Here is a 17,721-nt window from a genome sequence, read left to right on the forward strand (position 1 = left end):
TATCAAAATACTTTTTTAAAATATGCTATTATTTGGTTTTGTTTTGTTGGCCATTCTATATGTAATATTAAATCAGTCTTTTAATTATAAAGGGGAAAACCCTTTCTTAAGAAGTGTCAATGTCCCATCAGTGCTGTCCTGTGATCAGTACATTCCAATGCAGTCCAATGCAATGTTGTCGTCAATGTGACTTTTATTTTGAAAGCCGGTACCGGAAAGTGTTTCTGTTGAAATGAGTCCGGCTGAGTCCCGTCCCACTCTCCTGTCAGCCCGCCCCGCTGAGCCGCGGTCCAGCTTTGTAGTCGGTTAGCCAAAATGAGCGACAAAGGTCTGTCAGACGAGGCAGCGGCGTCCGCTTGTAAAGATGGAGACCCCGTCACTAAGGTAAGCTGGTCGCCGTCCCTCTTGAAGTTGAACTAGACGTGAGCCAGTCCCCGCCAAGAACCAGGACCCGACTCCCAAACAGGTTCCCCTGCTACGTCCATTATCGGACAGGTTTGCGGTCAGGGTTTTATCGACGTCCACACGCTGAATAACTAAAGGAGGTTTTATCACAGGGTGTTGTAAGCTAGCTAACGTTAACTTACAGCCGTAATTACTTGCGTAGTAAGAAACTCCAAACTTTGTGTTAAAACTCAGACGTAATTTATTAAGGCATGCGCAGAAGAAGCCCTGTTCGTCCCGTAGTCCCAGGAACGTTGGGATGTAGGCGAGGCCAGACCAGAAGGGAAAGAGCAGGCGGTACTGGGTTGGTTCATGTGGGCTGTGTTGCAAGCATAACGTGCTAGTGATATCTTGTATCCACAAGTTGAAGATCATATACATTGTTTCATAACCATACTCACTGCCAGCCATTCAACGTCCGTCCACCTGTTCCGCATGTAGTCTTTCAGAATCAGAATCAGAATCAGAAATACTTTATTGATCCCCGAAGGGAAACTCTGTGTTGTAGTTGCACAATATTATAAATAGTGTAGAAATACAAGAAATAAAGAAATATAAGGAATTGGATATAAGGAATTGGATACGTACGGTAAAAATCCTTTCATGTAGGATCGCTTATTATAAGGACAGCTTATAATAACGTTACCCGAAAATATTAGCAGTCAGGTACAGCTCAGCATTAATATGTCCCTAATCGACAGGACACTGGAGAGGCCCCTTGCTTTACAGGCTCTTGTTAAAAAACATAATTAAATAATTTGTAGCATTATATTGAAACATCTGCACTGGCTGGCGTCCCTTCCATCCCAGTCTTTTCTAAAACGTGTTTCCATTTGCAGTGAGAGCTCTGGCAGCTTCAGCACAACCACAGACCACATTTGTTAGAATTTGACCTGAGAAATAAGAGACTATAGTACTGTATTCCTGTATAACCTCTCATGCATGCAGCATGATCCACTTTTTAGCTGCTTGTTTGCTTTGAGTTACCCACAGAATCATATCGCCATAAAATGGCTCGATGCACTGCTTCTGTCATCCCATCAGCTCTGCCTGGAGGAATGACTGGAGCTGCTCGGGGACTGGAACATGTGAAACACGTGGACCTAGTTAACTGGAGAAACCGATTACGCTGCAGCACTGTTTGGATGTGTTGGTACTTTTTTACTCTGTAGGAAGTTGACAGTTGGATTTGGTTTGAGGAATGGGGAAGAGTTGCTAACCACAGAGGTAATACTGGACTGGAAAACACAAAGAGTACTTGTTTGGTTTTCATACACTGAAAGAATACAAATGTATATTATTATCAGAGTAAAAAACAATTTTATCAGATTTGCAGCATGCAAGCTGCGACTTATGAGATAATTTCTTCTTGCATCAGTAAATGCAAGTGGGGGGGGGGGGGGTATTTGTTAAAGGCAAAATATGAAGTACTGTGGTGCTGCAGAGACATCCCGGCCTGCAGATCACACTATGATCATTAACATTTTTTAAGATTTAATATTAGTCAATGAAAATAAGAATAATGATACAAACACGATAATTCCCTTCAATATCGGGAATCATATTGCAATCAAAATATGAGTCAAATATAATCGCAGTTAGATATTTTCCTCATATCGTGCAGCCCTATTCACAACAGACTCACTGGATACAAAGAGTGTGAGCCATGCCTGGGCGCGAGAGGTCATGCAGGACTCTCAACGATGTCTTCAATTTACATGCAACAATCGTTAAAAATCCCCATTTGCTTATGGGTGGAAGCGGTGAAATGGACCCTACAGAATGAATCGTAGGACTTCATCACTGTCATGGCATGTTTTTTGCGTATACAATTAGGAATTTGATGTAACTCATCCATGTAGGCCTGATCTTTTCAGTATGGTAATATTGACTGATGCTCGCTTAGATGTGGCGGTCATGGGTCGGGTGCACCGAGGCGTGGTTTGGCTGAAATCCCTCGTCCCGAGTGAGTCCCAGACCCGGGTGCAATTTAGATTTGGAAGTCTTCTGGAATCCAGACAGCCAACAGATGGCTTCTCTGAAGAAAGAAACACACACACACACACACACACACACACACACACACACACACACACACACACACGGTCAATTTATTGAAAATGTTAAAAAGAACACAACATAGAACCTAAAAGCAATAAAAAGCTAATCAGACGACATCCTCAGCTACATATAAGCAACTCAATTAATATTGTTCATGTTCAAAAGGGCTAGGAACAAGTTGAAAACTTAGGTACTCATAATAAATTAAATTTCCACCTAGTGTCCATGTTCAGCTCGGCCTTCTGGAACAAATCAAACCTTTTGGACAATACCAAGACCAAAATAATCATAAATAAATAAAAACCATTCCACAGTCAAACAATAAATAACCAAACCTGTGTCCCAGTACCGTAGTGTTCATCATGTTATGTATATTCAGTGTACTTTATTTCCTGTGATAGCAGGGTCTGTAGTTATTATGCACATGTGTACTGAAGGGGAATTAGAACAGGAACAACAACAAGGCCACCAGCCTTTAACGCTGGCTAACATGCAAGCTTTTGGTATTGTATATCATTAATTATTTGCTGTTGGTTCTGTATTGGCTGATGGACGGCCTCACTGTGTTTCTGAGTAACCTACAGGGGTTGGTCCTGGGCTCCTCACCGACCCACTGGGGTGCAACGCATCCACATTCACACTTTGAGCTAGTAAAATTGTTGCTCCTCATTTCTTACTGTTCTCTCAGCATTTTAAAGAAATTTTAGTCTATATCATCAACGTACCAATTCCGGTGCCGTAAACATGTCTTCTCGCCAAGGTCCCGTCCCCTTCTTCTTTCTCTGTGTTGGGGCTCTATCCTGTGGCTTATTTCTGAGGACTATGGTTACCTGGTCCTCAGATCCTAGATCAGGTCCTAGATCTCTGCAGGGTAAATCCAGACAGCTAGCTAGACTATCTGTCCAATCTGAGGACTATGGTTACCTGGTCCTCAGGTCTCTGCAGGGTAAATCCAGACAGCTAGCTAGACTATCTGTCCAATCTGAGGACTATGGTTACCTGGTCCTCAGATCTCTGCAGGGTAAATCCAGACAGCTAGCTAGACTATCTGTCCAATCTGAGGACTATGGTGACCTGGTCCTCAGGTCTCTGCAGGGTAAATCCAGACAGCTAGCTAGACTATCTGTCCAATCTGAGGACTATGGTGACCTGGTCCTCAGATCTCTGCAGGGTAAATCCAGACAGCTAGCTAGACTATCTGTCCAATCTGAGGACTATGGTTACCTGGTCCTCAGATCTCTGCAGGGTAAATCCAGACAGCTAGCTAGACTATCTGTCCAATCTGAGGACTATGGTTACCTGGTCCTCAGATCTCTGCAGGGTAAATCCAGACAGCTAGCTAGACTATCTGTCCAATCTGAGGACTATGGTTACCTGGTCCTCAGATCTCTGCAGGGTAAATCCAGACAGCTAGCTAGACTATCTGTCCAATCTGAGGACTATGGTTACCTGGTCCTCAGATCTCTGCAGGGTAAATCCAGACAGCTAGCTAGACTATCTGTCCAATCTGAGACAAAATAAATGATAAATAAAGAATTGTTAGTTAAGATTTGCTAAGTTGCTAAAGGGTGTGACTGTTGATGGTAATTGTTGATTTTTGTTTAGATATGCTGTACATACACTGTAACTTTTATTCTTTTATGTGTATATTCTTTTTTAGCCTGTTTTCATCATGGCCTTTTTTAATTGCACTTTAATGTTTTTCACATGTAACAAAAAAGGGGCAAATCTACTGCCCTGTTATCTTTGGGATTGAGACATAGTGTCTTAGTGGTGTGTGTTTATGTATATACTGTGTACATATATAAAATGTGTGTACTTAAAGCTCCGTCACTGTGTTTCTGTGTTGTAGGATTTCATGATGCAGCAGACCATGCTGCGGGTTAAAGACCCGGTTAAATCCTTGGATTTTTACACCAGAATCCTCGGCATGACGTGAGTACTAGTGTGTTAGTTTTCACTTCAATTCATTTTTATTTCCATGTGCAACAAATTATTCCCAAAAAGTGACCCAATGAATCCTAAACATGTTCGGAGCTGTTTTTGGCTGGGTGTGTGCCTGGGGGTTGTTGAGAACCGGACTTGGTGACTAACGGGGCGTTTTCTCTCCAGGCTTCTGCAAAAGTTTGACTTCCCCGCCATGCGTTTCTCTCTCTTCTTCTTGGGCTACGAGGACAAGAAGGAGATTCCTGCGGATGTGAAGGAAAAGACAGCCTGGACCTTCTCCAGAAGAGCCACCATTGAGCTGACGCAGTAAGGCTCTCCAATGTGTGCCTTTCTCTTTTCCTCTTTTTTTTTTTCCTCTTTTCATTTCTTCTCTTACTTGCGATTCTTTTGTATTCCTCCTGTCCTTCAGTAACTGGGGCTCTGAGGCTGATGAGAGCCAGTCTTATCACAATGGGAACTCTGATCCACGTGGCTTCGGTAAGACCGCCTTCCTGTTCTACATACAGACAGGAAAGACCAGTAGGATTACTTTTGAAAAGGAAAGTGAAATGTATGCAGGAGGAGGCTCTCCTGTCACAGGAGATCACATTCAGCAGACCGCCATGTCCATAGTCTTCTCTGGAAGTAGTTTAAGTGTTTAAATGTTCAAACAGTTGAGCATAAACCACTCGGATAAGGACACGTTAGTGGAAGAATATGGTACCCGCACATAGCACAGCTAGCAAACTGTGGCTTTTGTTGTCATAGAACGATTCCATTTTTTAATTTGAAATTCAAGATTGTGACTTAATTTAATCGTGACACCCTTAATTAGCTATCAGTTTTTACAAATATCTTAAGTGCTTTTAACTGTTGTGCGCCACTTTTTTAAATGCTATCCTGTGTGCCTGTCTGTTACTGCCTGAAGGCTCACTAGAGCACTCTGTAGGGTGGCTGTATAGTGAACAGTCCTCACCTTTATGACGCGTTTGACAGGACACATCGGCATCGCCGTTCCAGACGTCTATGCAGCCTGCAAACTGTTTGAAGAGCAAGGAGTCACATTTGTCAAGAAGCCAGATGATGGTAAGATTCCAAGTGTCCTGGCAGACCTTTTAGTACCTCTCTTCACAACTTTTAATCTTTCTTTCTCCACCTCCTTTTTTAGTTGGCTCATTCACTCACAAATGAAAGAAAAAAAAAATTTAAATGTGGGTTGAAACCATTAATTTAAGAATAAATTTACTTGATTCAAACTCTTAGGACAGGGGAGTAAACACACAAATATATTATGGTGAAGGTGACAAATCGGCTTTCTCACAGGTAATGTAATATTAATAATAAATCTACTTTGTCTGTGTTGATCTCCACACTATAGTGTGTGTGTGTGTGTGTGTGTGTGTGTGTGTGTGTGTGTGTGTGTGTGTGTGTGTGTGTGTGTGTGTGTGTGTGTGTGTGTGTGTTGTGTGTGTGTGTTGTGTGTGTGTGTGTGGTGTGTGTGTGTGTGTGTTGCGCCTTCAGTGTAAGTGACAGAAGATAAATATGTATTTTCCTACAACAACAGAAAGCACCTGCTCAGCACCTTCATCTCCATTTAAAAAGATTCTCCTCCGTGTACCACCGTGTCATTACTGCATGATTAAAGCACATTTATGGATATCGGAAGTCTTTTTCACGTTCATTCATACAATATTAACAACTCCTTTTTGCCCTTCTCTTATTATCCTCTCAGGTAAAATGAAAGGCTTGGCCTTCATTCAGGACCCTGATGGCTACTGGATTGAGATCCTGAGTCCTAACAATATGGTCTCCATTACCTCCTAAAACCTATGAAGACCCGTCTGACCTGCTGCGGTGCATCCAGGCCAGACCTTCTGTGGCTTCACTGGGAGAGCAGAACGTCTGTTTTTAGCCAAGAGTTTAGCTACATGTGCCGAAGAGCTGAGGGAGAGTGGAGTGGGAGCACGTGCACGATGGCCATCAGTGTGCCCTGGCATGGGCCGGACTTACATTGGACAGTTGATGAGCAAATAGAAGCTCTTTCTATGAATAGCAACTACTTTGTAGCTGTTGCCTTTTCCAACCATCTTCAGTTTATATGTGTCTTCCAAATGAAATGCTTAAATAAAGCGCTAGTGCTGTGTAAAACAAAATTAATTTGTGTAATTTTTGTAGTTTTATTAGACAAAGTAAATGTATTTTTGCCAAAGCGCTCAAGGCCAAAGATTTACAGTTACAAATTATAGCAAGCAGTAATAAGCTGACCTGGTTTTTTGTTTCAGTTTGGTCAAAGGGAAAGTATGAGCATGTCTTTAAACCATGTGCTGGGTTCTAATCCCACTGATGCCTGTCTTACAGTTCTGATCCAACCTGCAGCTGTTGGGCTTCAACATGCAAGCTCAGCATTAGGAGTTAAACTGAATCAGGCATTAAGGCCAAAAACACCTCCTTCATTTGAATGTGGGCAGGGCGTTTAGGCTACAGGGGTCTCTCTCTCTCTCTCTCTCTCTCTTTCTCTCTCTCTTCCCCCTCCCAACACACCCCGAGTACCTGTCTAGTAAATCAGAATCAGCTTTATTTGCCAGGTATGAGCACACTGAGGAATTTTGCTTTGGATCGTATTGTTCACAATGTACCTACTCATACAAAACAACCAATATATGTACACACTATGCACACACTATAACAGAAACAATATTGACAGGTTGAGACAATAGTGCAATGAAGAGTGCAAAGTATGCAGGAGTAAATTATAATTATGATAGTTATTTTAATTATGGAGCATAGTTCAAAGGGTGCTGGAATAACTAGTATGTTATATAAGTATTATAGTACAATACGAACAGCTCTGAAATAGAGAATGATGAATAAATAAGTGGAACCAGTAAACGGACTGATTAGAGACAGTGTTGCTGGGTTATTGTAGATTTATTTATTTGATTAAGACAATGGACATTAATCAACATATCTGTAAAGGCTTCAGTGTTAGCCATTTGGCTAATTTTCAACTGTAGTCCTAGTTACCCAGCATGCATGTCTTCATGGTTGGAAGAAACTGGAGCACCCAGAGGAAACTCACGCAACCAAGGGGGAGAACATGCTCGCTGTGAGGCAGAAGTGCTGACCGCTGAGCCACCGTGCTGCCTGTTGCACGGGAGTCGGACCTGGCACTGTGGGTCAGAGTCAGCTGTTCATCAGAGTGATGTAACCTTGGTTTTGGGCGTACTGTCTGTGCTCTGTAGCGCCTACCAGAGGGAGAAGCTGGACCAGGTTGTGTCGGGGGTTAGATGGGTTTCCTGACTCTGGAAGTGGATCCCAGAAACCTAAAAGGATTCCACAGCAGACACAGGGCTGTTGAGTGTGGTGAGGGGGGGGGGGGGGGGGGGGGGTGGGGGGGCTCCTCCTGAAGTCCACAATCATCTCCACAGTTTTGAGCGTGTTAAGTTCATAGTTGTTGTGACCGCACCAGAGAGCCAGCTGAGCAACCCCTGGGGGGTGCCAGTGCTATTAGTCCGAGGGCTGGATGTGATGTTCCCCAGCCTCACCAGATCCCAGCTGATTGTGTGTTTCATGTTTTAACATCACGTCCCGTTATTGCAGCAAAACACAACCCAAGCAGTTACACGGGGGTGTCAACTGTTCATTTTAATGTCTGGTTTTGCCCACAGCGGGTCCTCAGGGTTAACTGGTGTTGCCCTCTCAACTATCTTTACAGTGCAAGAGTTGACCAGTGAGCCCGTTATCTGTAAGTTTCTTTTTTTCTTCTAACATCTTTAAATGTATGTCTGTAATCATCAAAGTACTTATACTGTATGTAAAGAGCTAACATGTTTTTATTGCAAATTGAAATCAATTCATTACAAAAAGCCCTGGGGCTTAGTTGGTTAAAGCAGCTGTCTAGTAAACAGGAGATCCTTGGTCCAAACCCCAGTGGTGACTGCTTGATAAATCTTTGTTGCATTAATAAATCTCTGTTGCATTAATAAATCTCTGTCACAATAACAGGAACATAAACATTACTTTAACTTCAGGTCCGGTTTTTGCAACCATTTGCAAAATACAGCTAAAATGTTTCCAAATCTTGGTAGTGTGCAATCACATATCTAAATTCTGAATTAGTTCAACCAAAATAATTCAAACAAATTTCAGTGTGGGGTTGTACTGTTTGCAAAATAATATTCAAATCTCCAGGCAGGAAATATGTAAAAAGGGAATATTGAAATGAGATGCTTATGTTTGTCTGTTGAGGAGAACTAAGATCATAACGAGGCGTCCTGGTCTCGCTCTGCTTCACCCCGCTTAAGACATTTAACTGTGAGGAAAAACAAGGTTTAAGAGTTCTGTTGTGTGTTTGGTGGACGACTTGGATCCTTTGGACAAGGTGTTTCTACACACTGCTCTGATTGGTCAGAGCTCGGATATGTATGGGGGGGGGGGGGGGACGGACCACATAGCCCTGTATCAGCTCTGTCTTTGAGTGAGGAGCTTCTCTTTTCAACTCATTTCCACCATGCTGAGCTCCCTTTGTTGGTATCGTCATTTATGGTGAGTGTTACCATAGAAACAGGCTTGGTTGTTGCTTGTGTATCGTATGAGCTTTTCATTTTTGCTTGTGCAAATAAAGAATAAAGAAAGTTTATGACTAAATGTAGTGAGAGAGAGAGAGTTCATCCTAGCACAAAACAAAGCAGAATATTAGACATTAGACTGTTAGACCGTTAGATTTATTCTGATGTTCAAATTCTAGTTCCAGTGTTAAAATGCATGAACGTCTTAAATGTTGAAAAAAAACTATTAGCCAATGTTTTTTTTTTTGCACGCTGTTATTCAAACTCAGACACCATCATTTATTTACGTACTTATCTTTTTAATAAGAGGAGCCAGTACAGGGCAGATTATTGCACCTTTACCAAAATCCAATAAAAAATATTTCATTTACAGAGCAAATTCTTTCTGGACTAATATTGCAAGTAACATCCCAGGAAAGGTACATTTTAAAAAGAAAGTCAAATATTAGCTTTACTTAAATTATTTATCATGAGGTTTCTTATTGTGTGGTTAAAATATTTGATTTCCTTCTTGATGTTAGCCATGTATATGAGTATATAGTATACTGTCATATATCACTTTGTTTTCAAGATATTTCTCTATTTGCTTGGTTTGTTATTGTTTTTATTTAATTCATTTTTTGAGTGTTTTTTGTTGTTCTGTAAGCAGATATTGCTGTATTTCTTTTCTGCATATGTCATGAAATATTTTAATATTGTCTGATTAAACGTTGTGGACCCAGGAAGACTGGCTGGTGGTCTAGGGGTCAGCTAATGGGGATCCTTATAATAAATACAAATACAATCCTCAGTTATTGCTTATCCTAAGATAGTGAGCTACTGCCTTTGTCTGACATGACACCTGATGCTGCTGCTCCGTCATAGTGCTATTCTCATATTAATAGAATTCCATCACCTAAATTAGGAATTCAGATACGTTAATTCCATAGTCTTGGAAAATTAAATCAATATCTGTGAACATGAGCTACTCTCTCTCAAAGCCAGACAATAGAGAAGCAAGTCTTAAACTTGTGTGACGGCTCCTAGGCCTCAACACCTATCAAGTCCCTTTGGGTGCTGGGATCCAGGGATTGGCTAATAAGGACTGATGATTGACACCAGGATCAACGGATTGCTCACATGTCCATAGATAGGAGTGGCTGGACAGTCTCTCGTCCTCTATCCCTCCTCGAGGTTGCTTGGTCTGTTTGGACGTTGGGTTGAGTGATCTTTTGCTACACCGACACACACATCCATACACTACACACATTACTCATAAACTAATATCACGTTTACCTTTGAGCCAGGTTATGACACTGTGACGTCATCATGTAAGGTCTGGAGCAGCTCCATAGACACTAAAATTATGACTCTTGTTTTCTTTTTTATACCCAAATGTGCTTGTTTTTTGTAGTGTTCTCAGTTCTAAAAGGAAAGTGTACCCTTATACTTAGAATATTCCCCTGGAGCTCTCAGTGCCCTTTAGAACATTTGTCCCGATTCATAATATATTTAGCACGTCCAGACTGTAGATCAGAAATGTGAGTTCTAGCGCTATAGTTTTTGGGATTTGGGTACTAATAATTTTAGACTATAAATAGCATGTATGTGTTTTGAAATGCCCCTTTAAATTCCAGTGAAATTTGCCTTACTTTTAATGAATATCTCTCTCAGTGGATCTCATGGATGGATGGATGATGAATACATTGTGTTTTGTAATGAAGGTAGCAGACTTGTTGTTATTATTGCATTGTGTTATAACATATTTCTCTACTTTGAAGCATTTCTGAAGACAACATGGAGAGAAACATGCCAAGGCTTCTCTTCATCCCCCTCATCTTTTTCGTCCTCTCCACTCCTCCGTGTGCTGCCTCCACAGGCCTGAGCATCTCAAAGGTTGTCCCCATCCCCAGCCCGTACACCTGGGCTGTTGCCCAGAACTACTGCAGGTGGCACCACAGTGACTTGATCACCATCAGAAACCAGCAGGAGGCTGACATGCTCGCCCCGTACGAAGGCTGGATCGGTTTGCACTGCAATACGTCGGAGTGTGGGTGGAAATGGTCCAGAGGAGAAGAGTACACCACATTCCTCAACTGGGATTCTTGTAAGAAAATGAGTATACTGACCGAGTCATGTTCTCATGTCCAGCTTCTGTGTACAATTGCTGCTTTTAATGTATTCCACAATTTAAGAGTTTAAAATGTGATTAAATGACATAGACTGTAAAATACTGGATGGAAAGCTTCTGGGTCTGAAGAGTGAAGCCAGTGTGGAAGTGGCTGGAACCTGCACTCTCTCTCATTTATAGCAGCGACTCCACTGGTCGCAAAAAGATATCCCATAATTATGTTGATGTCTGAGAAAAGGACTTTCCACTTGATTTATTAAGATCATTATATTATATGATTTATTCAAATTTAACATTTTAATTTATTACCACAGTAAACATTTTCATAATGAGTTTATGATCTCAATCACTAGTTTCAATTCTTCAAAGCATGATGTTCATTTTTGTAAATATAGTCCCATTTATTTTAAAATGGATACAAACGAATAGATAAAGCAAGGGATGCTTTAGGGCGTGGCTACATGCCGACCTGTCAATCATTATAGAGGCTGATTGAAATAAAGGTTTTGGGTTGTTGTCCAACGTCTTTTCAACGTTATGGTCTATGCATACTAGACAATAATGAAATAACACTTTTAACCTTTGCTACATCCACTCCTCACACAATGACAATTGAATGTAGGACTAGCCATGCTTGCAGCATAGGAAAAGGTGTGTATATTTAGTTATAAAAATATAATTTGAAACATTTATGTTCCCCAGAGGATGAATCCCTTTGACAAATAACTGAAGCATTGCCATAGAATAAGGTACAGATATCCATGGTAACAGAGAGTTGGGTGATCCCCTGACTCTTCTTATTGTGCTTCTAGGTCAGAGTTTTCATTTATCTATTTAACTATCTTAACATGTATCAGATAAATGAGTACAATATTAGTACAGGCCTTCATGGTTGCCTGGTGATTTTGGTGATCCCCTGGCTTTTCCTTTAGCTCCATTATGAAGTTAACATTTGTGCTTTTGAGTGAATTATCTCAATAACTAACTGGATTGACATTCATGTTTCCTAGTGGAGGAATTGTAATAACTTTTGTAATCCCTTAATAAGCACATCATCAAGGCTAATCAGCAGGTCTACTTTTGTATTTATAGTATATCATAGTGTATATAGTAAGCTCTTCTATCTGTAAAACAAACACCTTTAAAAATTAAACATTCCCATCAGCGTCAGCTGCATTTTGTGTTTAGATCTAATTAACAAAAGCCAACACACATAACTAAGATGGTGAACATTGTTCCTGGTAAATATTAACGTTGTCATTGTGTAAGCATGCCTATGTTCATATTGCTAGGTGCAGCCTAGGCACTAGCACCCGTCTTGTTAATGCAGATCTCATTCCAGGGTTAGCCCAGGACGAGGCTGCACCACGTGATGGGAATTGTATGAAAGGTTTTAAGATAGTATTAATAATGTATTGGCATAGCCATAGCTCATTTAGCTTATTATGAAAAAGCAGTGGGAATGGCTCAAATGCATAAAATGATGCAATTTACTTGAACATGATTGTGTGAAAATTATTATTGAAAAATGTTTTAATAAGAATATTTTTGAGCATGCAAGGATGGTATAGCCCATTATTGTGAAAGTCCACAAACTAATGAAATTATTCCACTGATATAACTTACGCTAATTGAACATTGTAAGAACATCAGCAAACCAGAAATAGTTAGGAGGGGTCAGAGGTCACAGCTCTCAAAGCAACCTTATACTGTACATATTTCTGTAAGCTGAATAGTGTAAAGACTGTTGGGGTTTTGACTTTTTTCACTTGAATTATTCTTAGCACTGAAGAGAATCCTGGGATGTCCATGTAACAGTTATTTCACTCTCTCTTCCCTTCTTCCTGTAGCCGAACCAGACAAGAATCATCGCTGTGTTTTAAAGACTACGTCGTCACCAAAATGGAAAACTGAAAATTGCGATGCCACTAAGCCCTTCTTGTGTGATGAAGACCTGATCCTGGTCCGGGAGAAGAAGACGTGGAAGCAAGCCTTGGTGCAGTGCAGACAGCTGGAGGCTGAGGGAGGTGGCCCACGCCCGTACCATCTCGCCATCCTGCCAGAACCCAACCAAGGGCTGCTGGACACGGAGACGATAAGACTGGAGGCAACTACTGATGAGGTTTGATGTTTTTCTGTAAAGTTTGTGTGTGTGTGTGTGTGTGCTACTGGGTGGATGTGACTCAATGGTAGAGCGGTCGCCTGCCAATTGGAAGGCGGTTCGATCCGTGGCCCTGTGGTCCCATGTCGAAGTGTCCTTGGGCAAGACGCTGAACCCTGAGTTGCCCCTGATGCTGCTCCATCGGAGTGTGAATGTGTGTGAGTGTGTATCTGATGAGCAGGTGGCACCTTGTACAGCAGCCTCGGCCACAGTGTATGAATGTGTGTAGTTAGACTAGAACAGTGCTATGTAAAAACAGTCGGTTTACATGTGTGTGGTCAGGGTGGTCATATTAAAGGAGATCGGCATTTTGAAAAATACGCTATAAAGAAAAACGCTGCTGAGAGCAGCTTAGCTTAGCAGAAAGACTGGAAAAGGCTAGCTCTGTCCAGAGGAAACCAAATCCAGCTACCGCCACCTCTGTCACTAATGAACACACTATGTCCATTTCTTTCATCTCTTCACAAATGTAAATGTAAAAGTGATGTTGTGGTTTTGATAAGGGCTTACGTAATATGAAGATTTACGTGATTTAAAAAAGGCAGCATTAAATAGAGAGAAATTATCATCAGCAACCAAGCTTTAACGTGTGTTAGCATGTAGCTACATGTAGTTAGCACGTTCTACCGTCAAAAATCCCTGATAAAGAACAAACTACACGACCGCTTGCATTTACCTCATTTGATGCTTTGGCCACATTTCTAATGAGCTTCCAACATTATGTATATATATGAAGAACATAAAGCATATTAGGTTTCTTTTAAAATGGGAAATGTGTGGTGTGGTTCACTGGTGGGGGTGCGTCAGCAGCAGTGATTGCGGGTCACTAATCCCGCCGTGTATTTTCCTGTAGGTGTGGGTTGGACTGCGTTTCCTGGCTGGGGAGTGGCTGTGGATGTGCCCACAGACGCCGCTGAGCGCTGACCTTCCACAGTGCCCGGCCGAGCAGCAGCACTGCGGCGCCCTGGTTCCCCACAGCACACAGTGGAAGATCATGAGCTGCAGTGAGGAAAGAAACTTCCTCTGCAGCAGAATACCATCCAACTAACTGTAGGGTTTTCCCCGATACACATTCATGTTCTCTTAAAAGGATCTAAGAAATGATGTCATGTGGATTAAAGTGCTTTGAGTTAGATCCCTAATAATAAAGGGCAAGAACATGATGGAGATGTAAAGGACTCAGGTCAAACTCATCTTTCACACAGGGAGACTGTCTTTTTACCTTGGAATGCTCATGGGTAATCTTAGCAGGCATGGGGAGGAGGAAAACCCTTTTAAAAGCTTATTGTAGGCCTAAAATGACATTATCACTTAAGTATGAAAAAAGAAAATCAAGTAGATAGAACGATACAACATTTGGATCTTTGGAAACATTGCAGATGTAAACAAACCTTCATGTTTATCATAAACAATTTATCTCAATTATTTTTAGTTGTGGTCTAAAATCTGTCAATCAATTTGGTCTGATATCAGGTTCAAATACCGTCAGTCTGTAGTGTGACTACTTGAATGTAAAATATCTCCCTGTAGAACTTTATTTGCCACTAGAGGGTACTCCTAACAAGCATTCAGCCACCTGCCATGTTGCAGATATCTGCAATAGTGTTCTCTGTTTGTCAAAATTAGAGCATACAGTACCAGCATTATTAATCTTATGAAAAAGCCTGTTATCTAAATATGCAGTTATGGTCGTGGGATGGAGTTATGTCTGTATCATTTATCAGACATGTCACAGTGAATAGAGTCAGCCCTCCAGTCCCTACACTTCCTTTTCATGTATCAGTAGATACAACCCACTGGTGTCGAAGTAGTATTCTGGATTTTGGAATTTGACTCCAACTGCGCCATACTGTACATATACTGTAAGTATAAAAACAATCAAAATCATCGGAGTCAAAGCATGGTCTCATCTGAGAGGCTCCGTCAGGGCTGCAACCAGGTACCTGCCACACAGTGGAGATATCCCACACCTTAGTGCAACCTGTACTAAGTTAGTACAACTTGTACTAAGGTGTGAATAAAGAAGACTGTCACAGTGACCTTAGTGGCATCATCATCATCATCATCATCATCTCTAATGTGACAGCAAGATGAGCACAATCAGCAGAGATTCTGATGCCTGGGACTGTCCTCCGGTCTGTTAAACTGATGAATCCTTGTACTGGACATCGTTGAACATCACCTGTTTATTGTGCGATCTGGCTCGTAATCAGTGGCGGACCCACGCTGAGGGTCTCTCTACCATAAAAGGTATCGGACAAAATAACTCCCAGTACAAGTCACACATCCAGAGATGGTGTATGGGGAGAAGTGAGGGTAGTGATCAGGAGCAGATTTCACCTTGATTATTACAACAAAGGTTCAACCAGCTGTGTCCAGATGTGTGTTTCTGCCATGGAGTGACTCATAAAGTCTGCTGCAATTTACCATTAAAAAGAAGAGTCCAAGCAGTGGGATTTGAGACCACACTGCCCTGTCCATAGTGTACACATGTAAGTGTACTCTTAGAAGTATCTGAATGAAGACACAGCATTAGTCTCGTTATATCTGTGCATCCCTTCTTCAATACAGCAAGATGCTCATTTTGTAAATGTATTGACGATAAAGAGGGCATGCTTCAGGGCGTAGCTACACGCCGACCTGTCAATCATTGTAGAGGCTAAGCTATGTGTATCCATGACAATGTGTACCTTATAATGACTGAGAAATTGTTTCGGGTGCTGCCCATGTTTTTGTCTTAATTGGAAAATGTTGCTTAACAAAGGCTAAATGAGCAGAGTACCTTGTCGACCTGTTTTTAGATGCGTGCCATTACTTCCCTTCTCTTTCCTCCTCTCACTTGCTGTTTCAGACAGCTGAAAGCGGAAGTCAGGGATTAGTCATGGAGGCACATAGCGTTCTCAGAAGCTCAAAATAATTGCACTTAGGCTGAGATTTATCTGATATTACAATAATAAAAACTTTTGTCCACTGAAAATCCAGAAATCATTATTATTGAAAGCCACACTAGAGAACGTTCTGTACCTTAAAAAATTCCAAAATCGTTTCAGTGGTTCATGAACTTGTTGCAGGGCACTTCTGCATTCGCTTCGCGGCTCTCTACCAGTTATAACCGCACTATACCAACTACTACTACTACTACTACTACTACTACTACTACTACTACTACTAACTGTGCTAGTTTGATCTGTAGTTCCAATGAGACGTTATGGGATAATTCCTCTTCCAACCTGTAGGGGACCAAAGGGGGAAAAGTTCTCTAGTGTTGCTTTAAATCCATCATCCCCCCCCCTCAACTGGCTGATAATTGAATCTTTTTTGTCAGGTCATGGCTGACTTGACAGTATTGAGTGTTGGCCCAGTGCCCCCCCCCCCCCCTCTCTGGGCATGAAACATCCAGCTCAGGTTTGAGTTTCCTGTCTGGGGGAACCTGGGACGACTCGGCCTGTCTGAGTGAGAGAGAGGACAGCAGACGAGCTTTGGCACTCATTCACAGCCCCACCTCTCTCTCTCTCTCTCTCTCTCTCTCTCTCTCTCTCTCTCTCTCTCTCTCTCTCTCTCTCTCTCTCTCCTCTCTCTCTTTCTCTCAATTTCAATTTTAAATTTCATTTCAATTACAACAACAAGGACTAAATTCTGGTAAACAGGATAATTATGATATAATTATAGATACTAAACAAATTATGTGCATGTCCCTCAAAAGGTACGTTGTAATAATATATAATATATGTAAAAACATAATACAAATAAATAAAAGAATAGAAAAATAAAAATGACTCGAAGTGCAAACAGTTACAACGGGGTCCAGGCCTCCCCGTGCAAGTTGGCCCCGGTGACCCGGGGAGAGCAGGATAGTGGAACCCAGAGGAAAACGGGGGGGGGGGAATGTCAAGAAATATGAAGAGGGGCATGTAACTGTACGGATTAATTGCACAATGACCCCGAAAAACTCCGGGCTTCTAGGCTGGATACAAAACCTTCTGTAAGGGACAGGAAGACAACAAAGACATCAGCAGAACGGGGACACCGTTAGCTTTTAGCTCCAAAAGACAGCATGTTTCTACTAGTTATATTATTAAGTTACAAAGTTATGAATCAGAATAGCCGTTTGACATCACGTACAACACTTATAACCTCAGAAGTGATGAAATGGCCCAAAATTGTCTACCTTGATTATAGCGCCCCCTAAGGGCCAATCTTTACCAGATTTGGTACAGAGCCTCCGGGCGGCATGCCAAACCATCTGTGAAGGTTTGGTGTTGATAACATTTACTGTGGCACAGATATTCCAATTGAAAATTTCCCATTTAAGAGCATTGAGTTTTTCAACAAAACCAATAAACGTTTGTTCTAGCGCCCCCTGATGGCCAATCTGTCCAAGTTCTTTGTTGATATCCTTTAATTTTGCCGAGATATTATATGATATGTGTTTGGTAGCTTGCTACAGAAAA

General features: G+C 41.5%; 1 protein-coding gene across 1 annotated transcript; it reads left to right on the forward strand.

Annotated features, from left to right (window-relative positions):
• The first annotated feature begins 213 nt into the window (after positions 1–213).
• Positions 214–6,343, forward strand: LOC116694196 (glyoxalase 1). Its single transcript, XM_032523755.1, has 6 exons — positions 214–384; positions 4,358–4,440; positions 4,618–4,758; positions 4,862–4,929; positions 5,428–5,517; positions 6,164–6,343. Exons 1-6 carry the CDS (start codon positions 316–318, stop codon positions 6,253–6,255), a joined length of 543 nt encoding a protein of 180 aa, XP_032379646.1. The 5' UTR covers positions 214–315; the 3' UTR covers positions 6,256–6,343.
• The last annotated feature ends 11,378 nt before the right edge of the window (positions 6,344–17,721 follow it).

This window comes from Etheostoma spectabile, chromosome 1 (genome assembly GCF_008692095.1).
Source record: "Etheostoma spectabile isolate EspeVRDwgs_2016 chromosome 1, UIUC_Espe_1.0, whole genome shotgun sequence".
NCBI lineage: Eukaryota > Metazoa > Chordata > Actinopteri > Perciformes > Percidae > Etheostoma > Etheostoma spectabile.